The sequence below is a fragment of the Heptranchias perlo genome, chromosome 8, assembly GCF_035084215.1.
Source record: "Heptranchias perlo isolate sHepPer1 chromosome 8, sHepPer1.hap1, whole genome shotgun sequence".
NCBI classification, from domain to species: domain Eukaryota; kingdom Metazoa; phylum Chordata; class Chondrichthyes; order Hexanchiformes; family Hexanchidae; genus Heptranchias; species Heptranchias perlo.
This window is the reverse complement of record NC_090332.1, coordinates 87,148,552-87,170,621: the sequence shown is the minus strand read 5'-3', so window position 1 is coordinate 87,170,621 and position 22,070 is coordinate 87,148,552. Positions and strand designations below refer to the sequence as shown.

The 22,070-nt window shown below is 41.6% G+C and overlaps 1 protein-coding gene across 2 annotated transcripts in view; it reads left to right on the top strand.

Annotated features, from left to right (window-relative positions):
* Window positions 1-22,070, top strand: part of kif16ba (kinesin family member 16Ba) — a 149,679-nt gene that overhangs the window by 61,885 nt on the left and 65,724 nt on the right. For both annotated transcript variants that reach the window (XM_067989469.1, XM_067989470.1), the window contains exons 16-20: window positions 6,408-6,490; window positions 7,550-7,638; window positions 11,766-11,819; window positions 12,384-13,808; window positions 19,904-20,059. In XM_067989469.1, the coding sequence (XP_067845570.1) occupies window positions 6,408-6,490; window positions 7,550-7,638; window positions 11,766-11,819; window positions 12,384-13,808; window positions 19,904-20,059 (1,807 nt within the window). The remainder of the gene's footprint in view (window positions 1-6,407; window positions 6,491-7,549; window positions 7,639-11,765; window positions 11,820-12,383; window positions 13,809-19,903; window positions 20,060-22,070) is intronic.

Genomic DNA, 22,070 nt, shown 5'->3' with positions numbered 1-22,070 from the left:
GGATGTGGGCGTCGCTGGCAGGGCCAGCATTTATTGCCCATCCCTAATTGCCCTCGAGAAGGTGGTGGTGAGCCGCAGCCTTGAACCGCTGCAGTCGGTGTGGTGAAGGTTCACCCACAGTGCTGTTAGGAAGGGAGTTCCAGGATTTTGAGCCAGCGACGATGAAGGAACGCCGATATATTTCCAAGTCGGGATGGTGTGTGACTTGGAGGGGAACATTCAGGTGGTGGTATTCCCACCTGTTGTTGTGCCTGCTGCCCTTGTCCTTCTAGGCGGAAGCGGTCGCGGGTTTGGGAGGTGCTGTCGAAGAACCTTGGCGAGTTGCTGCAGTGCATCCTGTGGATGGTGCACACTGCAGCCACAGTGCACCAGTGGTGAAGGGAGTGAATGTTTAGGGTGGTGGATGGGGTGCTAGTGAAGCGGGCTGCTTTGTCCTGGATGGTGTCGAGCTTCTTGAGTGTTGTTGGAGCTGCACTCATCCAGGCAAGTGGAGAGTATTCCATCACACTCCTGACTTGTGCCTTGTAGATGGTGGAAAGGCTTTGGGGAGTCAGGAGGTGAATCACTCGCCGCAGAATACCCAGCCTCTGACCTACTCTTGTAGCCAGAGTATTTATGTGGCTGGTCCAGTTAAGTTTCTGGTCAATGGTGACCCCCAGGATGTTGATTGTGGGGGATTCGGCGATGTTATTGCCATTGAATGTCAAGGGGAGGTGGTTAGACTCTCTCTTGTTGGAGATGGTCATTGCCTGGCACTTGTCTGGCGCGAATGTTACTTGCCACTTATGAGCCCAAGCCTGGATGTTGTCCAGGTCTTGCTGCATGCGGGCACAGACTGCTTCATTATCTGAGGGGTTGCGAATGGAACTGAACACTGCGCAATCATCAGCGAACATCCCCATTTCTGACCTTATGATGGAGGGAAGGTCATTGATGAAGCAGCTGAAGATGGTTGGGTCTAGGACACTGCCCTGAGGAACTCCTGCAGCAATGTCCTGGGGCTGAGATGATTGGCCTCCAACAACCACTACCATCTTCCTTTGTGCTAGGTATGACTCCAGCCACTGGAGAGTTTTCCCCCTGATTCCCATTGACTTCAATTTTACTAGGGCTCCTTGGTGCCACACTCGGTCAAATGCTGCCTTGATGTCAAGGGCAGTCACTCTCATCTCACCTCTGGAATTCAGCTCTTTTGTCCATGTTTGGACCAATGCCGTAATGAGGTCTGGAGCCGAGTGGTCCTGGCGGAACCCAGATCAGATCAGATGATAGAAAATTTGTATCTGCATTTGGGTACAGCAGCAGCACCGTCTACTGCACGTCATTTTTGGAAATTATGCTGCTGATAATGGAATGCTTACTTTAGACACACATTGGCATATATGGCTTTACTCAACTTGCACACATTCTTTCTGTATTTTTCTGGGCTTATTTTTGTGCTCTTCTTTAGGCCATTAAACTTCATTCTGGCCTTTTACCTCGTCTAAGGGGTTGTTGCCTTTGAGTACACCCTCTCCAGGACCTCGTTCCACGTATTTGCTTGTGGACCTTTTTTTGACCCCTGCTGCACCAGAGAAAATATGACTTGATCTCTTATCTCTGTTGAACTGATGAATCTAGATACTGCCCCCCAGATCCTGTGCTTAATGACTGGACTGTTGAGAGAAATGGTTTTTAGATGAGGATCTCTTGACATCCAAAAAGATTCAAAGGCACGTATTGTAGGCTGGAAGTGATATGTCTTTAGTGCAAGAAAAGCTACTCAGACATTCCAAATTTGATGTCTATATGATTTTACCTTTCCTCAGCTCTCAAATTGCTGCCACCTAAATGCTTAATCAACCTTAGTCAATCTTGATCAGAATTTATGTAGCAGCCATTTCAGTCTACTATCAACCTCCAACGTCCCCTCCAAATCACACACCATTCTGACGAGTCTGATCTGAAGTTTCCCACTCAAGACACAGTCTTCTAGCCTTTGTTTCAGCTTATTAAGTAAATGAGCACCAGGCTCTTAGTCAATCCACTATGACTAATTGGGAGGCAAATTGGGCCATCCGAGATGTTGGATAGAGACCGTGTCAGAATTTTACATTTTCCAACCACATCCCTTAGATTACAGATTACATTATGTTATTGTATTTGTAGCCCCGTCCTGTTGCATCCATGGAACTAATTATATTTAAATTTCAAGGAAATAGTCTTTATCCACATTAATCAAATCAATATCTCTTGCTAAATTTCATAGTGGAACATATTATGCTACTAACTGGCAGATCAACAATTAATCAAAGTCCATTTGTCCAGAACTAATGCAGATGCTGGGCACAGCCTCAATGGGCTCGATTTTAGGGTCGGGTTTCCTGCGGGTTTCCAGCGGGGGGGCCCCGAAAATCCCGATATGCGGTCACGTGACCGGATCGCGCCGCGATCCCGACCACTTCCGGGTTCCCCGATGACGTGCGGGGCTGCGTGCGCGGCCCCCACTGGTGGGAATCCCGCAGGCAATTAAGGCCAGCGGGGTTCCACTTGAGAGTACTTACCTTGCTTGTTGAGGTCAGTTAATGAGCTGAATCAGCTGTCAAAAGAGGAAGTGTGGGATTTCACCTGCATCGCAGAGTGTTTCACACACTGGGGGAAACGGTCTCTCCCCAACCAGGCGTGTTGCAGCCAGCAGCCTGTGGCAGGTGCCAAGGTGCACTCCACGGGGGAGAGCCCTCACCCACGCGGGAGGCCACCGCGTCACATAGGGCAACCCCTACCCCCCGCCAAGCCAGAGGACAGACCGACGTGAAACCGCAGCCCCAGTCCGAGGAACCACCCACCTACCCTGCACAACCCCTCAGACCAACACCTGCCAGATGGGTGGTGCGTGGACACCCTCGGAGGACGAACAGCATGACCAGCCCCAGCAGCCTCGCAGTCCACGCCGTCCGCCGCAGAGACGTGGAGCCCCCCAACACGGTGTTGTTGCACGCCCACCTGCACAGCAGGAGGGAGGGCTACCGCAGAGAGAGACGCATCGCAGAGGGCACTACCCTCGCCACAGGGTCCACAGACCGAGGCGCAGCTCCCCGGACCTCTCCGAGCAGCAGTGCACACGGAGGCGCAGATTCACTCGACATGTAGTCGTGGAGATCTGCAGGCTCTTTCATGCCGAGCTGCTCCTGGCTGGCCCCAGCACCAACTGCTTACCTGTCGCTGTCAAAGTCACCACTGCCCTCCACAACTTCTCCTCCGCATCCTTCCAGGGTGCAGCCGGCTACACCGCCGATGTCTCGCAGTCGTCTGCGCGGAAGAGCCCTGCAAATACACCTGCACCTACTCTGCAGTAACACGATGGGTGGCATCAGTGGTGGGTCCTCATCGTGATACCCAGGAGCGGACATTATTGGACACAACAGACAGGATTCGCGGAGACATGGCAGTGGTGGTGCCAATATAATGTGTGCTGTTTGTTGCTCTGAAATTCAATATAGGTAACACCCATGGCAAACCCTCCGACACCCTTGTGCACCCCCTTCATGCTCACGAAACATTTGCCTTACGCTGCCTACTGCACATATGTGATGCATGCCCTGTGGCTGCAGCACAGGTGGTGGCAGGTTGAGTGAGGCTGGCCGTGAGGGAGATGCACGAGAGGGTGAGTATGGGATAGAGCCATGAGATTGTATGAGGATTGGGTCGCGTGTTAGTGGCAGGATGAGTACTGGCGAGGTGAGTAGGTGGAGGTAAGATGAGGATGGGGTTTGAGTGGGTATGAGGGGTGATGTGACAGAGTAGTGTTGGCGGTGCCGAAGGAGATGTGGGGTTGGGGCAGTGTTGTGGCAGATGGAGTGTAGGGGAAAGACTTCGTGTTCTCACTGTGGCTGACCTACTGAGGTCATTGCAGCGCCTCCTGCACTGTATGCAGGTGGGCGATATGTTGGTTGCGCAGGTGACCCCCTCTGCCACCTCGAGCCAGGCCTTCTTGGTGGCAGAGGCTGGCCGCTTCCTCCCGCCCGCCGGGTGGAAGATCTCTGTCTTCGCCCTCCTCCTCACCCCATCTGATGATACCTGGGGTGAGGCATCATTAAACTGGGAGCAGCCTTCCCCCTGGGCTGCTCCATGCTGTAATTTGTTCCATTGGTTGCAGCATCTGTCAGTGGAGGACTGCCCCTTTAAATAGAGCGCCTCCAGCTGACAGATCGTACTGCGCATGCGCAGCCCGCCCGACGCGCAGACCAGCAGCGCGGAGCCCGGAGGAGCAGGTGATTGATTCCTATTAGTGTGTTGCCTGCTACGATCGCGCGGGCAACCCACTAATTTCACCGAGCGTGTTGACCACGCTTCTGAAACCCAACCCGCCGGAAACCCGCAGGCCTGCTAAAATCAGGCCCAATGTCTTTACTAAACCCTACTAATGGATTTTTTGGGAGCTGATAAAGAATATGTGCTGGTGGTTTTCAGAGGCCATTGGCTGAGGCACACTCTTTGGCTGAGATGGGGAAGCTTTACCATGTTGACATGCTAACACTGGGTGACAAAAGTGACAAAGATTCCATTGCCTGCACTGGCATTAGTCAACTTGATGGACACACAATTTATTGGAATTATTTTTAATGATGAAAAACTAAAAATTTAGTTTAAAAAATGTTTGTGGTTATTTATTTGTCAGTTGATCTTGCCTGAACAGACACACATTTGTCAGATCTGCTAATTCCAGAGCTGGCTGACGAGCTGAACTGTTTGTGTTTCAGGATCAAACCTTTAAAATACCTTATGTAAAGTTTGGTGTTACTACATTCAGCCAGGATGGGCAAGTCAACCTGTGAATAAAACATAACTTTTTTATTATTTGAAATAAAAATCACCTATGATTATAATTGCTTAATGTTAAAAATTCTAACATCATCCTCAGAAGTTCAATTAATGAACAAACCAGTTGAACACAGTTAAATTCGAATTAATTGGTTGTATTTTCAGTGTTTAGAAACCTGTATCTGTTCACAGTTTGAATGGTGCATTCAAACAAAAGAATATGTTGTTCACACACAGTTATAGCAAAACATAGTAACCCAGTAACCATCTTTTTAAAAACAAGCCATAATTGACCCAATAATTTGTCAATGTGACCACATTTATCCTTAATGTTATGTTCTATTTGTTAGCTGTGCTGGATACATGGTAGTCTTTTTTAAATTACTGCCTTGAATGGTTCTTAACTAGCATACACATACTGACATATATTAAACACATTTCAGACACATGAAAATAATTCTTTGATGTAGTCAATGGATTGCTCTTGTTTAATTTCATTGTTGGGTTGAAGGTTAATCCAGTATGGTTAAATGTTTCTTTTCCCTCCCAGGAACCTTTAGATTCTTTCATAATCCCATAAGAATGGTGTAATCCAGAAGATTGGTAACATAATACATTTATATATCTCAAGACTGGATTGCCTCCTTAAGTATTACACTTAACAGAATTGATGGGAATTCTATTCAACATTTGCATGGCCGCTGATAAAATCTAAGGCTTTGTGACTTAATTGGCAAATGTTGTCAATAAAATGGAGAGCTTCAAGTACACCTTTTTACAAGGATGCTGCATTATAGACCAGTTTAAATACTGAGAAGGAAAGCTGCTTATAGCAGTATTTTGAAACCTGTTCTACTCCTTCAGTAATTTGAAAGTACCCATGTAATTTGTTGTATGATCAAAAGATAACTTTTTCAAATTGTTTTCAACAATTTTACTGTCATATAAATCCAAAATCTATTGCTGACATTTAAAGGATTTGAGATTAATTCCTAGTTTTTAAAAAAAATATATGGTTGCAGCTACAGATTCATGTTGGTGTCCATTTTAGCTTATTCTTCAGAAGACATTCTAATATGTACAACATGAAGTACATGTGATTTTAGTACTTGTATTACAAATCCTGCATACAAAGCTGCACATTCTTTCCTAATTTTAAATCTGTTCCTTGTTAAAACAAGAGCACATTGTAGCCAGTAAGCATAGAATGACTGATTGCAGTCTGCTGATTTTATACTTTCATTTAAGCAGCAATTGATGCCACCATATAAGCGGCTGGGGAATTGAAGAACCGCAGGTTGATTTGAACGTCAGTGCTGTCAGGTTGAAATCTTTACTCAGTCTGAAAATTGTCAATTCCCCCTTTACACTGCTCGTGTTGTGTTTGTATTATGTGTTGTTCAATCCTGAAATGAAGGACAAATTCTGTATTTTTGTGTAAAAGCTTGTGTAAAACCAGTTGGTTTTGTTGATACTTTGTCATGACCAATGTAACTGTAGTCACTTAGTAAGCGCACTTTACTCAACTGCGTTCACTGACAGAATTTCTATAAGTATTTTGATAAATCTTGGGGATGGAAGAATTCAACTTTTCTTTCCCTTTAAAGGAGCTGTCATACTGCTGGGGAGAACCAATATGTTCAGGTTTAATCATCCTAAAGAAGCTGCTAAACTCCGTGAAAAAAGGAAGGTATGTCAAGTAGTTCGGATCTTAATCAAGTTTTATATGAATTACTTCCCAAAAAAAAGTAAATGTTTAATTAGTCCATTTTTAAACTAATCTTATACTTTTCAGCTATATTTCTTTTTAAAGTGTAGACAATCTAGAAGAACAGCCACATAACTATACTGTTTTATTAGTGTCCTCTTGGCTAGAGGTCGAGAGTTTGAATTTAAGCCATAACTGATATTTGCACTCAAGTAGTTTTCTGCACAGGATGAATCTTAACTGAGTCATCAGAGGGTGAATAGGAAACTGATGATTTGAGTGAAAAATAGATGCTTCTTTTGCATCACACAAGCATGCCCTGGACAGATTAACCAAATCTGATATTGATGGAATTCATCAAGGTGACCAAAGTATGTAATATCTTGACCTGGTGACTGAAGATAATAGCATGGGTGAGATGAGGAATGAAAGCTGAAATGATGAACATAGCAAGATCACTTTAGTTAGAAGAAATGTAAGAGTATCGGAATCAGAGCTGGAATCACTTTGCGATTAAAAATACAAATGTGCAGGGTAGAACAGTCACAGCACAAGAGTAAAAAACACAAGCTGAAACCCCGCTGTGATAACTTCCTGATACGAGTTGTGCTGCACGTGGATGGTTGGACGGTGGTCTGCTGTATACTCGAGGCTTTCTCACTGAGCCCCATCATTATCTACCTAATGGTGGCATTGGTGATGACCTGTTGACCTCTAAATGACAGAAACAAGTAAGCTGAAAGGGATCTGCAGGACAAAAAAGCGGGTTTATGTCCTCACTGCATGATAATATACCTCCAAAAATATTACAGGCTACATTCTGATGCAGTGAGGAAATTAGATACAAAACAAGTTTCGACCATAATCAGTAACAGAATCCTCTATCCAAATGTGTAATTTTTAAAGTTCGCAAGACACATTTTATATTGTAGAGTTCCTGCTGATTGATTTGCAATTTGCATGTTAATAAGTGAAAGATCACTTTTTAATTTTATCTGTCTGCACTTCTTGATCAATTGTATCTGTTGTACACTTTTGCAGAGTGGACTGCTGTCTACCTTTAGTTTGTCTATGACGGATCTTTCTAAATCCTGTGAAAATCTTTCAGCCGTCATGCTTTACAACCCAGGGTAAGCGAAAGGCAACTATGATCTATTAAAATAAGTGCATTTTACTGAACTTTTTACTTCGCTACTATGAATAGATTTTAACCAACACAGTAAAGATTTTGATGTGGAGATGCCGGTGATGGACTGGGGTGGACAAATGTAAGGAATTGCACAACACCAGGTTATAGTCCAACAGTTTTATTTTAAATCACAAGCTTTCGGAGCTTTCCTCCTTCATCAGGTGATTTTGCAATTGATTTTGGGTTAAAACTGTTTAAACATGTTATCTCAGTTGTTGGGTATCATTATCCATTCTATGGCAGTTACTAAAGATTTTCAAGGTTTATTGTTCTATAACTACTTGTTTGCATGAAAGTAGTGCTGGGTAATGTGTCTTCAGAGGGGCATTGGGACAAAATGTACAGGATTCAAAATGAAGGAATGTATCGAACAATAGTGTTCATTAAAATTGGCTTTTTTTTAGAAAAAGAGAAAAATTAGATCAAAGGGGTTTGATACATTTGTGAATTGTTTGAAAAAGCAGCATTTTCATATTTATCATTTAAAAATTATTTTAACCTGTGCAATGATACTATTGATTCAATAATAGTACACAAAAAGCACAATATACAGATACCATACTGTGAATTACATCAATTGATGTATATGTAGGATTGATACCAAAGTTTTCCACCTATCTAGTCTTGCCTCCTCATTTGATTTGATTGTAGTTTAAAAGGCTGTGTGTATATATTCATCTTTCTTGCGACGTTACGAGCTTTCTCAAGCTGTTATGAAGTGAGGCGCAAAAATAAAAACATTGGAAAATGAGGGACTATTCAAATTGGATTTTCAATTATTTGCATTAGTATTTATTGAGGGTCTTCATTATATATTAAAACCAATTTTCTCTTTTTATTCAATGTCCCTCTTTTCCTCCCAACCGCACGAAAAATATTTTCCAGCAAGGGAGCAGGCCATGTTTTAAATAATGGGATTTCCTCACTCTGGTTCTGTAATTCAGCTGACAGGAAGCTCACACTTCAGAGGATGAGACAGATGTTCATGACAATGTATTTATTTCTCTCAGGGATACCTTGCAGCTTTCTAAAATTAACAAAATGTGGCAGGTTTTGCTGTTGGAATTCGACCTCTTTCAACCACAATGAATATGCATTACAATCATTATACTATAACCTTGATTCCCAGATGAAAGATTTTAATAACATCAAGGTGTCTGTGCATATTTGTGTGTTGTTATTATATCTTATTTTTTGGAAAATTGGTTTACATTTGGCGAACAGTTTGGTTTGCTTACCACTTTTTTTCTCATGCAGTGAATGTCTCAGTCTTTATACTTTGTGGGGAAAAAAAAACTTCCTGCTGAGCAATACTAGATTTTATAGTTTTTTGTTTTGCAGTCTTATTGTTTTTCTACAATACAGAGCTCGTGCAGAGATCTCTCATGTTCTGGGTTTTTTTTCCCCATAATAACAGCTTTCCCCATAATATAGCACCTTTAATGTAGTGAAACATCCCAAGGCGCTTACACAAGCATTATCAAACAAAATTTGACACTGAGCCTAATAAGGAGATAGTAGGACAGGTGATCAAAAGCTTGGTCAAAGAGATAGATTTTAAGGAGCAACTTAAAGGAGGAGAGAGAGGTAGAGGGGCAGAGATTTAGGGAAGGAGTTCCAGAACTTAAGACCTAGGCAGCTGGAGGCACAGCCGCCAATGGTGGAGCGAAGGAAATCGGGGAAATGCAAGAAGCCAAAATTGGAGGAGCGCAGAGATCTTGAGTGTTGTAGGGCTGGAGGAGATCAGAGAGATAGGGAGGGGCGAGGCCATGGAAGGATTTGAACACAAGGATGAGAATAGCCAGACGGGGAGCCAGTGTAGATCAGCAAGCACAGGGATGATGGGTGAGCAGGGCTTGGTATGAGTTAGGATGCAGGCAGCAGAGTTTTGGATGAGGTCGCGTTTACGGAGCGTGGGAGGCTGGCCAGGAGAGCATTGGAATAGTCAAGTCCGGAAGTTTCAGCAGTAGATGGGCTGCGGCAGGGTCAGAGACGCACGATGTTACGGAGGTGAAAGTAGGCGGTCTTTGTGATGGAGAGGGTATGTTGTCGGATGCTCAGCTCAGGGTCAAATAGGATGTCAGGATTGTGAACGGTCTGGTTCAGCCTCGGACAGTGGCCAGCGAGGGGAATGCAGTTTGTGGCGGGGACCGAAGACAATGGCCCAGAATTTGCTGGAGAGGGACAAAAGGTTTTTTTTAAAAAAAAAAGGGGAGATAAAAGTAATGGGCTCATGTCTGGATGGCAGCCAAAATGCGCACGTGAATGGACACCGAGGGAATTGAGGTTACATAGGCATGGCAAAGATTAAGAGAGCCATGTCCTGTCCGAAGCAGTGGACCTGGAGGACATGAGAGTGTTCAAAGTTAAAGTCTCAGTTCTTGTGGTCGATATCCTGTAATCTTGGATCAAAGTTAATTCTGTTTTTCTAATAACCCTCAAAATCTAACATTCTAACCTTAACATGCTATTGCTCACAAAATGTTCTTATCCTTTTTAACCGCTTTTTTTTCCGTTTTAGAGGTCTGGTTGGAATTAATTGCAGAGTTTTGCTTAGTTATATTTTTTTGTTATTTTGGCAGAGAGTCCTTATGTTCAGTTGGCTTCCAGATATGTTGTGTTATTTTACAAATGGAATCAGATAAATTTTATCTCTTCTTAATTGATCTTTTTTGCTTTCACTGCAATTCCTATGGCAGTCTTTTCACTATAAAAGGACCCATTTGCCTAAGGTAGTGAAACTCCATTTATACTTATTGATTGTGATGTCTGCATGAAATTAGTTTACTAAAAATATACCAGGCATGTTCTGCAAATTTCCTTCCCTTATGCTGTCAAGTGCACTAATTTGGATGTGAAATATAGTTTGAACCTGGAATTATTCAAACAGCACTGGAACATGACTTGGAATGTACTATCTTTCAATAGTATTGTAACAAAAACTTACATTTCTCCTCTTACAAAAACAAAACTTTTCAATGCGCTTTACAAGGAGAGAACAGGCAGATACTGGGAAGGAAACAAAAGAATGGGGGAACGGCGGCGAACTAAAGGCAAGATCAAAGAGAGAGGTTTTTAGCAGGGTTTTGAAGGTAAGGAGAGCAGTAGGAAGGCAAAGTGGATTTGGAAAAGGGTATCGGAGGGCATGGGCGTAGTGGCTGAAAAATCAGCCTCCAGTTACGTGGTCGTGGGGGTGGGGGTGGGGGTGCAAGTAGTAATCTGGAGTTGGAGGAAAAAGGAGGATATGGGCTTTCACATGTAGCTGGATAAAATTTCCCCAATAGGGTGGGGCAAGGCCGTGGAGGGATTTGAAAATGAGAACAAGAATTTTGAAGCTGATTTGCTAGGGCACAGGGAGCCAGTGGAGCTCAGTGAGAATCATGATTTGATTGTTGAATGGAACTTTGTGCAGGGAACTTGGGCCAAAGACTTCTGGATTAGCCTGAATTTGCATAAGTGGACATGAGACCACCAAGTAGAGCATTTGAAAAAAATGATTTTTGAGATAATGAAGGATCAGGGTTTCAGCAGTGGAAGAATAAGATAACGGAGGTGGAAGAAGACGGTCATAGTGATGAACTGGATGTGGGATAGGAAACGCAGCTCATGGTCAAAGAGAATACCAAGGTTGTGCATCTATAGGGCTCAGGAATGCAAGTCAGTGTGAACTGAACAAGATCAATTCTGTTTTGCAAACATTGAGCTGTAGGAAGTTTCAACTCTACCAGGACTTGATGTCAGATAAATCAAAAGGTCCAGACTCAATCAATAGTAGTGATGGAGAAATACAGTATAGTGTCATCATCATACATGTGGAAACTGATCCCCCTTCTTGCAGATAATGTCAATGATTGCATTTTTTTCTATTACTTAAGAGGACCATTAAGTATAATTTTATTAATCTGCATTTTATTATGGTCAGTGGCGATGTAACAAAATGTAAAAGCAAATGCTGTATGTAGTTGTTGCAACATCTAAACAAAATATTCTGTACTTATTAATCTTTTATATAGCTATAAATGTGTTAAATATATTTGAATAACTAATTCGTTTGTGAATTTTTGCTAGACTTGAATTTGAGAGACAACAGCGAGAAGAACTGGAAAAGCTAGAAAATAAGAGGTAAAGGCCAAGAGGCAAAATACAACTTTATTATTTTGGGGACTGGCATACTTGTTTATGGTTAGACTAATATTCTAATCACATTTTGATTTTTTTTCAACCATCTGTTCTTCCAAATCCTAACAAATGTTTACAATTTGTTCCATAGCTACTTTCGGTTTTGTAGAATTATCTGATTTAAAAAGGGAAAAGAAGGACTAAATTTTCTAGTATGTGCTTACACATTTTAAAATACTGATAATTTTAAGTGGCATCTTAAAAATAGTACAGTAAATATTCCAAAGTACACTTCATTCACACTCGTGTCTGCTTAATACATTTTCAGTAAATGTGGTGCTGTTTCAGATTTAAGTAGCTTATGAAAAAAAAAAGAATTTTGATCAAATGCAGGAATTACAATAGGAAAACTTGGGCTATTTTTGGATTTGAATATAAACACCCAGGTTACTGAACACTTTAAATATAATTATAGGTTTAGTGGAAGCTTACAGCATGAAGATTAGTATTTAATAAAATTTCTGTGTTTTAAATACATGCTTTTTGTTTGCAATGTACTTATTTTAGGAGACTGATAGAAGAAATGGAAGAAAAACAACAATCAGAAAAGTCAGAGCTAGAGAGGTTGCAGCAGGAAGTAGAGTCACAACGCAAAGAGACTGAAATTGTGAAACTTCGTATCCGGAAACAAGAAGAAAGTCTGAAACGTAGAAACTTAGATATCGAAAGTAGGCTTAAAGACTTAATTGCCGAAAAAGAAAAATTCGAGGAAGAGCGGCAGAGGGAGCAGCAAGAAATTGAATTGCAAAGAAAGAAGCAAGAAGAAGAAATTTATATACGGGTTCAAAAAGAATTACAGAAATTGCAGGAACTTCATGAGCAAGAGAAAGTAGGTAAACTGGAAATTCTCCGAGAACTGGAGAAACTTAAAAAAGAAAAGGATGAACATAGCCTGAAACTAGAACTGGAAAAGAGAAGACTTGAAGAAGAAGCAAAAAATCAACAGACACTTGTAACACGACTGGGAGAACAGCTCAGAGAAAAACAGGAAACGATCCAACTACTCAAACGAGATGATATGCAAAGCATAGATGAAGAAAAAAATATCCTTGAGGAAATTAGGGAAGTTCTTCTTAAAGCCAAAGAAGCTAGACCTGATGGAGGTGAAGAAGCTAGACCTGATGGAGGTGAAGAAGCTAGACTTGAAGGTGAAGCATCTAGACTTGATGGAGGTGAAGAACCTGAAGATGTCCAAAGAGCAAAGCAAAGATACATGGATCTGAAGAGAACACAATTGGAAAAGTTCACAGCTTTGGAAGAAGATGTCTCATGTCAAAAAGAACTTTTGGAAAAGGAAATCATCATTGACCGTGAAGTTCTTGACCAGCTAAGGCATACACATGAGGAATCCATTAAAGTTCTTCAGAAAGATGGTGGAGGTAATGCTTTAGATTCAATCGAGTTGATCGAAGCAGCAGAGAAAGAAAAACAAGTTGAGCAAAGGATGCTGAACAAAGAACGGCAACTAGATTATTTGATGGAAAACCATTTGCCTACGCTGTCAGAGGAAAAACAAAGAGCTGCAGATATCCTTGACCGAGGCCTACCTAGTTTGGATGTTGCACTTTATCAGACAGAAAAGGAAATTGAAGAAAAAGAGGAGCAATTAGCACAGTGCAGAGCCAGCGCTGATCAGCTTCAGCAACTCCAACAAACTTATGAATTTACTGCTAATATAGCTCGACAAGAGGAAAAGGTCCGAATGATAGAAAAAGAGATTATTGAATCACGAGAAAAACAACAGAGAGAGGCACTAGAGCAAGCTGTAGCCAAAATAGAGAAGAGACATTCTGCTCTTCAGCGTCATTCTGCCATTGACCTAGAGATCGAGGAACAGAAACAAAAACTAGCAACATTAAATGACTGTGAAGAAGCAGATCTTCGAGCTAGTCTACAGGCAGAACAGAAAGCCCTGGAACAAGACCGAGAAAGGTGAAGTAGCTTTTTTTAAGAAAAAACTGTGAAAACCTGTTAAAGAATATGCAGTGCTAAATCCCTGGACTGTGCTGATTTCAGCTGGGGCAGCAGTAGCAGTATTACAATTGGCATTCATGCCACTGGGTGGAAATCAGCCACGGGTCCTGCACATTACCCAGTGACTCCTGCTGGAAAGTGTCTCTTTATGGATGTCGGATGAAGACAAGAATTGGGCTCCACTCTGGTGCTGCACGGTTAAATAGGCTGTTGACATTTTCTGTCAGGGCTCACATAAGAGGAATTGTCATACATATACCTGTGGTATCATACCTCAGCATGGCTCTGTACCTTTGGGAGAGGGCTCAACCAAATGTAACTTGTACCTACATGGGAAGACATTGTCAAGCCATAGATAGATGGTGGCAATGTGCATATTCAAAATGTATTTCACTAGCAGTATCTGTTGGGCAAGAAAACCCATGAAAAAACTTGAATATTTTTAATATAAAGATATATATTTATTTCCAGATTTTCAAAAACTTTTTGTCTCAATTCTGGCCACTGTTGCTATAGGAAAATATGTGCCTTTTTTCATGACTTAGTTGTTGTCAATTATATCCCAGCAAACCACTTGTATATCTACATAGATTAAACAATATGAATGCTCCAACCACACCATCAAAAGCAGAAACACAGGCAGCAAATTCATTTGTTGGTACATTGTAGAAACATAGGGGTCAATTTTTGCTCTTTAGCATTCTGATGAAGCTCTTCCCAAACCAGGAGTGCATGTCAGGATTCAAGCATGCATCTGATTCATGGGTCCATAACTTTTTGCCCTTAAAATGATTGGAATAGTTTTCCATTTTTGAACACCCATTATAGCATTAGGTAATCTTTGGTCATGTTCATCATGACCAGATACAGAATCAGTCTCGCTGACCATACCAAACAATGTAATTTAAACAACGTGCTTTTTTTTTCATTTCCCACATTGTAATAATTACTTGGAATGGACAGAAATAACACAGAAATATAAGTGTTTGTAGACTAAGACTTTAAAAAAACCTTAATGATCACAGTTAAGAAAAAGAAATCCTGATATTTTTCCTGGGTTCTGACTTAACAGACTGGAGAGTAATTAAACTCTGTCAGTAAGGGTATCGTGCGTCCCCTATGATCCGGAGCACACCTTTTACTGACAAATATCTAATTAAATTATAGCATAATCCAGGGATCGTAACAGAGAACCCTTGTTCCATATACCAGCACTGAAATGTCCCGCATGGCACCACATGCGTTCTCCTCCCTTTATGGAAGGTGGAGTGAAAAGCAGTCTGTCAAGATGAGGCATGACTTAAAACCAGCAAATTGGTTTATTTTATATAAAATACATGAATGAACAGTATACTTAACTCCTTAAAATCTTCCTGCAGGAAGATTTTAAGGAGTTAGGAACGAGTAAGAAGCAGAACCTCAAAGGTAGTAATCTCCGGATTACTCCCAGTGCCACGTGCTAGTGAGTGTAGAAATAGGAGGATAGAGCAGATGAATGCGTGGCTGGAGAGATTGTGCAGGAGGGAGGGCTTTAGATTCCTGGGGCATTGGGACCGGTTCTGCGGAAGGTGGGACCTGGAAAGCCAGCCGGGACCAATATCCTTGCGGGGAGGTTTGCTAGTGCTGTTGGGGAGGGTTTAAACTAGTTTGGCAGGGGGTGGGAACCTGAGTGTAGATTCAGATGGGACAGAATCAGAACTGGAGATAGAAGGCAGAAAATTAGTAAGTGACTTGGGAAGTCAGAGGAAACAAAGGTTAGACAATAAATAGCAAGGGAGTTTGGCAGTGCTTAAAGGTATAAACCTCAATGCAAGGAGTATAGTGAATATGGCAGATGAGCTGAGGGCACAGATAAACACATGGCAGTACGATATCTTAGCTATTACAGAAACATGGCTTAGAGAGATGCAGGAATGGCAGCTCAACGTTCCTGGTTACAGGGTTTTCAGACAAGATAGAGAAGGGGATAAAAAAGGAGGGGGGGTGGCAGTTTTGGTTAAAGAAATAATTACAGCTGTGAGGAGGGATGATATGTTAGAAGGATCATCAAATGAGGCCATATGGGTTGAGCTAAGAAACAAAAAAGGGACAGTCACACTACTGGGAGTGTACTATAGACCCCCAAACAGTCAGAGGGAGATAGAAGAGCAAATATGTAGGCAAATTTCTAAGAAGTGCAAAAACAATAGGGTAGTAATAGTAGGGAATTTCAACTACCCTACTATTAACTGGGACACAAACAGTGTGAAGGGTATAGAGGGAGCAAAATTCTTAAATTGCATTCAGGAGAACTTTTTTAGCCAGTAGTAGCAAGCCCAACAACAGAGGGGGCAGTTCTGGATTTAGTTTTAGGAAATGAGGCTGGGCAGGTGGTAGGAGCATCAGTGGGAGAATATTTTGGTGGTAGTGATCATAACTCAGTTAGTTTTAGCATAGTTATGGAAAAGGACAAAGATAGAACAGGAGTTAAAGTTCTTAATGGGGGAAAGGTCAATTTTAATAAGCTAAGAAGTGATTTAGTAAGAGTGGACTGGAAACAGCTACTTGAAGGTAAATCAATGTCAGAGCATTGGGAGGCATTCAAGGGGAAGATTCAAGGGGTGCAGAGTAAACATGTTCCCACAAAAAAAGGGAGGGGCTGCCACATATAGAGCCCCCTGGATGTCAAGGAGCAAACAGGGTAAGATAAGATGGAAAAGGAAAGCTTATGTCAGACACAGAGAAGTCAATACTACAGAAAACCTAGAGGAGTATAGAAAGTGCAGGGGTGAAATTAAAAAGGAAATAAGGAAAGCAAAGAGACGGCATGAAAAAATATTGGCAAGTAAAATCAAGGAAAACCCAAAGATGTTTTATAAATACATTAAGATCAAGAGGATAACTAAGGAAAGAGTAGGGCCTATTAGGTTACCTTTTTGGTTTCTATGTGTGGAGGCGGAAGATGTTGGTATGGTTCTTAATGAATATTTTGCGTCTGTCTTCACAAAAGAGAGGGATGATGCAGACATTGTAGTTGAGGAGGAGTGTGAAATATTGGATGGGATAAACTTAGTGAGAGAGGAAGTATTAAGGGGATTAGCATCTTTGAAGGTAGATAATCACCAGGGCTGGATGAAATGTATCCCATGCTGTTAAAAGAAGCAAGGGAGGAAATAGCAGAGGCTCTGACCATCATTTTCCAATCCTCACTGGATACAGGCGTGGTGCCGGAGGATTGGAGGACTGCTAACATTGTACCATTGTTTAAAAAGGGAGCAAGGGATAGACCGAGTAATTATAGGCCAGTCAGTCTAACCTCGGTGGTGGGCAAATTATTGGAATCAATTCTGAGGAACAGGATGAACCGTCACTTGGAAAGGCACAGAGTAATCAAGGACAGTCAGCATGGATTTGTTAAGGGAAGGTCGTGTCTGACTAACTCGATTGAATTTTTTGAGGGGGTTATAAGGAGGGTCAGTGAGGGTAGTGTACTTGATGTAGTCCACGTGGATTTTAGCAAGGCTTTTGACAAGGTCCCATGTGGCAGACTGGTCAAACAAATACAAACCCATGGGATCAAAGGGAGAGTGGCAAGTTGGATCCAAAATTGGTTCAGTGGCCGGAAGCAAAGGCTAATAGTCGACGGTTGTTTTTGTGACTGGAAGGCTGTTTCCAAGGGCTTCCACCCCAGCCTATCCAATCTTTCCTCATAGCTAAAATTCTCCAGTCTTGGCAACATCCTTGTAAATCTTGTAGGCTTCCACAGGGCTCAGTACTAGGTCCCTTGCTTTTTGTGATCTATATTAATGATTTGGACTTAAATGTAGGGGCATAATTAAGAAGTTTGCAGATGATACAAAAATTGGCCGTGTGGTTGATAGTGAGGAGGAAAGCTGTAAACTGCAGAAAGATATCAATGGACTGGTGAGATGGGCAGAAAAATGGCAAATGGAATTCAATCCAGAGAAGTGTGAGGTAATGCATTTGGGGAGGGCAAACAAGGCAAGGGAGTACACAATAAATGGGAGGATACTGAAAGGTGTAGAGGAAGTGAGGGACCTTGGAGTGCATGTCCACAGATCCCTGAAGGTAGCAGGACAAGTAGATAAAGTGGTTAAGAAGGCATATGGAATACTTTCCTTTATTAGCCGAGACATAGAATATAAGAGCAGGAGTTATGCTGGAATTGTATAAAACACTGGTTAGGCCAAAGCTTGAGTATTGTGTACAGTTCTGGTCACCACATTACAGGAAGGATGTAATTGCACTAGAGAGGGTACAGAGGAGATTTACAAGGATGTTGCCAGGACTGGAGAATTTTAGCTATGAGGAAAGATTGGATAGGCTGGGGTTGTTCTCTTTGGAACAGAAAAGGCTGAGGTGTACAAAATTACGAGGGGCCTAGATAGAGTGGATAGTCAGGACCTATTTCCCTTAGCAGAGAGGTCAATAATCAGGGGGCATAGATTTAAAGTGACAGGTAGAAGGATTAGAGGGGAGCTGAGGAAAAATATTTTCACCCAGAGGGTGGTAGGGGCCTGGAACTCACTGCCTGAAAGGGTGGTAGAGGCAGAAACCCTCGACTCATTTAAAAAGTACCTGGATGTGCTCCTGAAGTGCCGTGACCTACAAGGCTACGGACCAAGTGCTGGAAAGTGGGATTGGGCTGGGTGGCTCATTTTCGGCCAGCGCGGACACGATGGGCCACATGGCCTCCTTCTGTTACGTAAATTTTCTATGATTCTATACAGCTTTCACAGTGAGATGAGCTAATTTCTTAGTCAATTATTGGAAAAAGGATAGGCACCACCTTACTGTCTCTCTACGCAAAGGCTCAATTTCAAGCTAAGCCAGTGTATAGCTAGATCATCTCTGATCTCTCTTGCTGCCAGTTAGGGCCCCCTCGCTCACGTTGTCTCAGAGAGAATGCCAGCTGCGTAAGCTTGTGAAGTCAGAGGTTCAGCCCACTGCGCTATCATTCACAGTCACTAGCCTGATTGAAATGCCATTTCTTTGATGTGAGAACACAAGGTTTCCAAATATTTGTCTTAGCTAAGCCCTCTTCAATGGGAATGGAATAAGGTGACACCTGGCTACTTAGGAGTCAGAAAGGAACCATTTCATCATGGTGGTGTGAAATGCTTAAGATTGAACAACAATTCCACTCTTTGTTTACTAGTTAACATCCCAAATCACTGTAGTAACTCATTCTCTGTCTTTCTCTTCCTTTCGGATGTTTTTCTCTCTCTCTCTCTCTCTCTCTCTGTCTTTTGTTCTGGCCGTTTGTATATTCGGTGGTCCTGTAGGTAACATCTCTCTGTCTGAACACTTTGATTGCCTTGACAACAGGCAGTTGGAAAGATTATCTGTAATCACCAGGTATTGTTCTCTGACTACAAATGCGGTAACGTTCAAGGAATCGCACACTTCACCTGACGAAGGAGAAAGCCTCCGAAAGCTTGTGATTTTCAAATAAAACAGTTGGACTATAACCTGGTGTTGTAAGATTCCTTACATTTGTCAACCCCAGTCCATCACCGGCATCTCCACATCACTGTAGTAACTAGTTTAGATTCAGACCTGCTGGCTTACTGAATCCTGAATTTAATATGATAGACATATAACTTAAAAATTCAAGTAATGCAGGTAAAGACCAAATCATTACACACATCAACCATCCTTTTGGCTTTTCTAAGTAAAATTGGCAATCTGAGGGCAAGTATATGATCTGGATTGAGACTGTGCAAGCTCATTTTCCATAGGGTCTTGGCAGACAAGAGAAACTTTCATGCCATCAGTCTCGGTTGAATTCAATCCCAGGTGCCAGAATTGAGGGGACACTATTCAAACCCACAGCCCCATTTATTCCTGTTGTTTTCTAAATCAAAACATTTATATTAGTACTAAGCAGATTGTGTCAATGTTGTAGATATTATTACACCTTGTTTCTAGGTATTTGTGTTTTTTGTTCTGTTAAACCATAGTTTAATGTGGCCAAAAACTGCATTGCAAGAATGAAACATGTCATTATATGGTCCTGTGTGTATACTTAATGAGTTTTTCTTTTACTGTAGGCTAGAACAAGAAATTCAGCAGCTGAAGCAGAAGATTTGTGAAAATGATGTGGCTCTAAGGGTCTGTGGAACTGTTGAAGAGAAATCATCCTACGCCAGTTCTCCTGCGAGTCCTAAAAGATCTCCGACAATTCTAACTCCAATAGCTGATGATCGGTTTGTTTTCAAATGTTATTTTTATTGTTTCATGTAGTTATTTATGTTGGATACCGAATTAACCAAGAAAATTAGGTAGGGCTGTAATTTATAGCTCATCACAATGTTACCATCTACATTTCATTAAAATAGATCAGAAAACACCCAATGCAATTTAGAAAACTAGTTATCAGACTCTCTGAATTACTTTATTTAATTAGATATATAGTTCCAGTAATTGTACATATATGGGGCTATAATTATGCCTAAACCTATATCACTGTGTGGCCTATAAGTGTTAGATTCTTGCGAGGTATCCATTATCCTACTAGCTGTGAAATATATAGTACATAAAGTTAATCATAAAATATTATTTATCAGTTAAGCAATTATTTTAACTTTCAATATCTACTTGATCTGGTTCTACATAATGAAACTGAGGAAATAGAAATCTTAAAAGTTGGGGAACATTTGGAGAACTATGACTCCAAATTAGTTAATTAGGTTCAGTGTAAGACTAGAAAAAGAAAAGTCAAGCACAAAGGTACTTAACTTAAAAGAAAAAAAGCAAATTATAGCAGGATCTAAAGAGACTGTACTTGGATTAAATGGAAGGGAAAATTGGCAATTAGAACTGTGAGGGGAGGTGGATATTGAGGTAGATGTAGAACTGTTAGTGGAGTTGCTATTCAAAGAGAAGTTGTACCAAAGAAGTCATTCAAACTGAAGTGTCAATTTGGCTGAGTAGTAATGCAATCACCTCTGAATCAGAAGGTTGTGGGTTCAAGCTGGACTCCAGGATTGAACTCATAATCTAGACTGACACATGCATTATTGAGTAAGCACTGCATTGTCAGCAATGTCATCTTTCGGATGAGGCGTTAAACTGAGGCCCACCTGCCTGGACGTAGAAGATCCCATAGCACTATTCAAAGGAGTAGGAAGTCCTCCCAGTGTTCTGGCCAACATTTATCCTTTTAACAGAGCCACAAAAACAGATTAACTGTGTATGGTGTTTGCCCACGTGAAGGATTTTATTGTGCCGCTAGATAAGTCATAAAGGTGGCAATACAATTAAATAAGGCCTTAAAAAGGCAAACAGAATCCTTGGTTTTGTATCAAAAACAAGGAGGTAATGGTGAACTAGTAGAAAACCTTAATTAGGCTGTAATTGGAGTATTCATAGGAACATAGCCATTGTGGGCACCCCGTTAAAGGAAGGAAATAAAAGCAATGTCAAAAATGCAGTTTAGATTCAATAGGATGTTACTGAGGATGAGGGTGTTGCAGTTTATGAAGAAGGACTTAAGAAGAAAGAGTTTTTCGTTCTCTTTTCCCCCCCCCCTCCCCCAGCCCACTGGAGTTGAGAAGGTTGGAGGTTTCCAAGATTATGACTGATTATGATAAGGTAAAAAGTGTTAGATTGTTTCCATCAGTCAAAGAGGCAGTAAAAAGGGGACACAAATTTAAAATGGTTAAAAGAACTAAAGGGAGATTTTTAAAAATGTCAGAGGATGGTTAGAATGAAGAATACTCTACCACAAACCTTTGTTGAAGCAGAGTCCATAATTACTTTTAAAAGGGAATTAGATATTTGCTTGAAAGAGAAATATTAAAGGGACCTGACAAGAACGTGGAATTAGATTAGAAGGCTCTTGTAGAGAAAAACATCAGTGCAACCTTGTTGGGTAGATGCTGACAGGATATTAACCCTCATGGGGGAATCTAAAACCGGGGGCATAGTCTCAGAATAAGGGGTCGCCCGTTTAAGACGGAAATGAGGAATTTCTCCTCCCAGAGGGTCATGCATCTTTGGAATTCTTTACCCCAATAGCTGTGGAGGCTGAGTCATTGAATACATTCAAGGCTGAGTTAGACAAATTTTTGATCAGCAAGGGAGTCAAAGGATATGGGGAAAAGACGGGAAAATGGAGTTGAGGTAAAAATCAGATCAGCCATGATCTCATTGAATGGCGGAGCAGGCTCGAGGGGCCGAATGGCCTACTCCTGCTCCTATCTCCTGCTCCTGTCT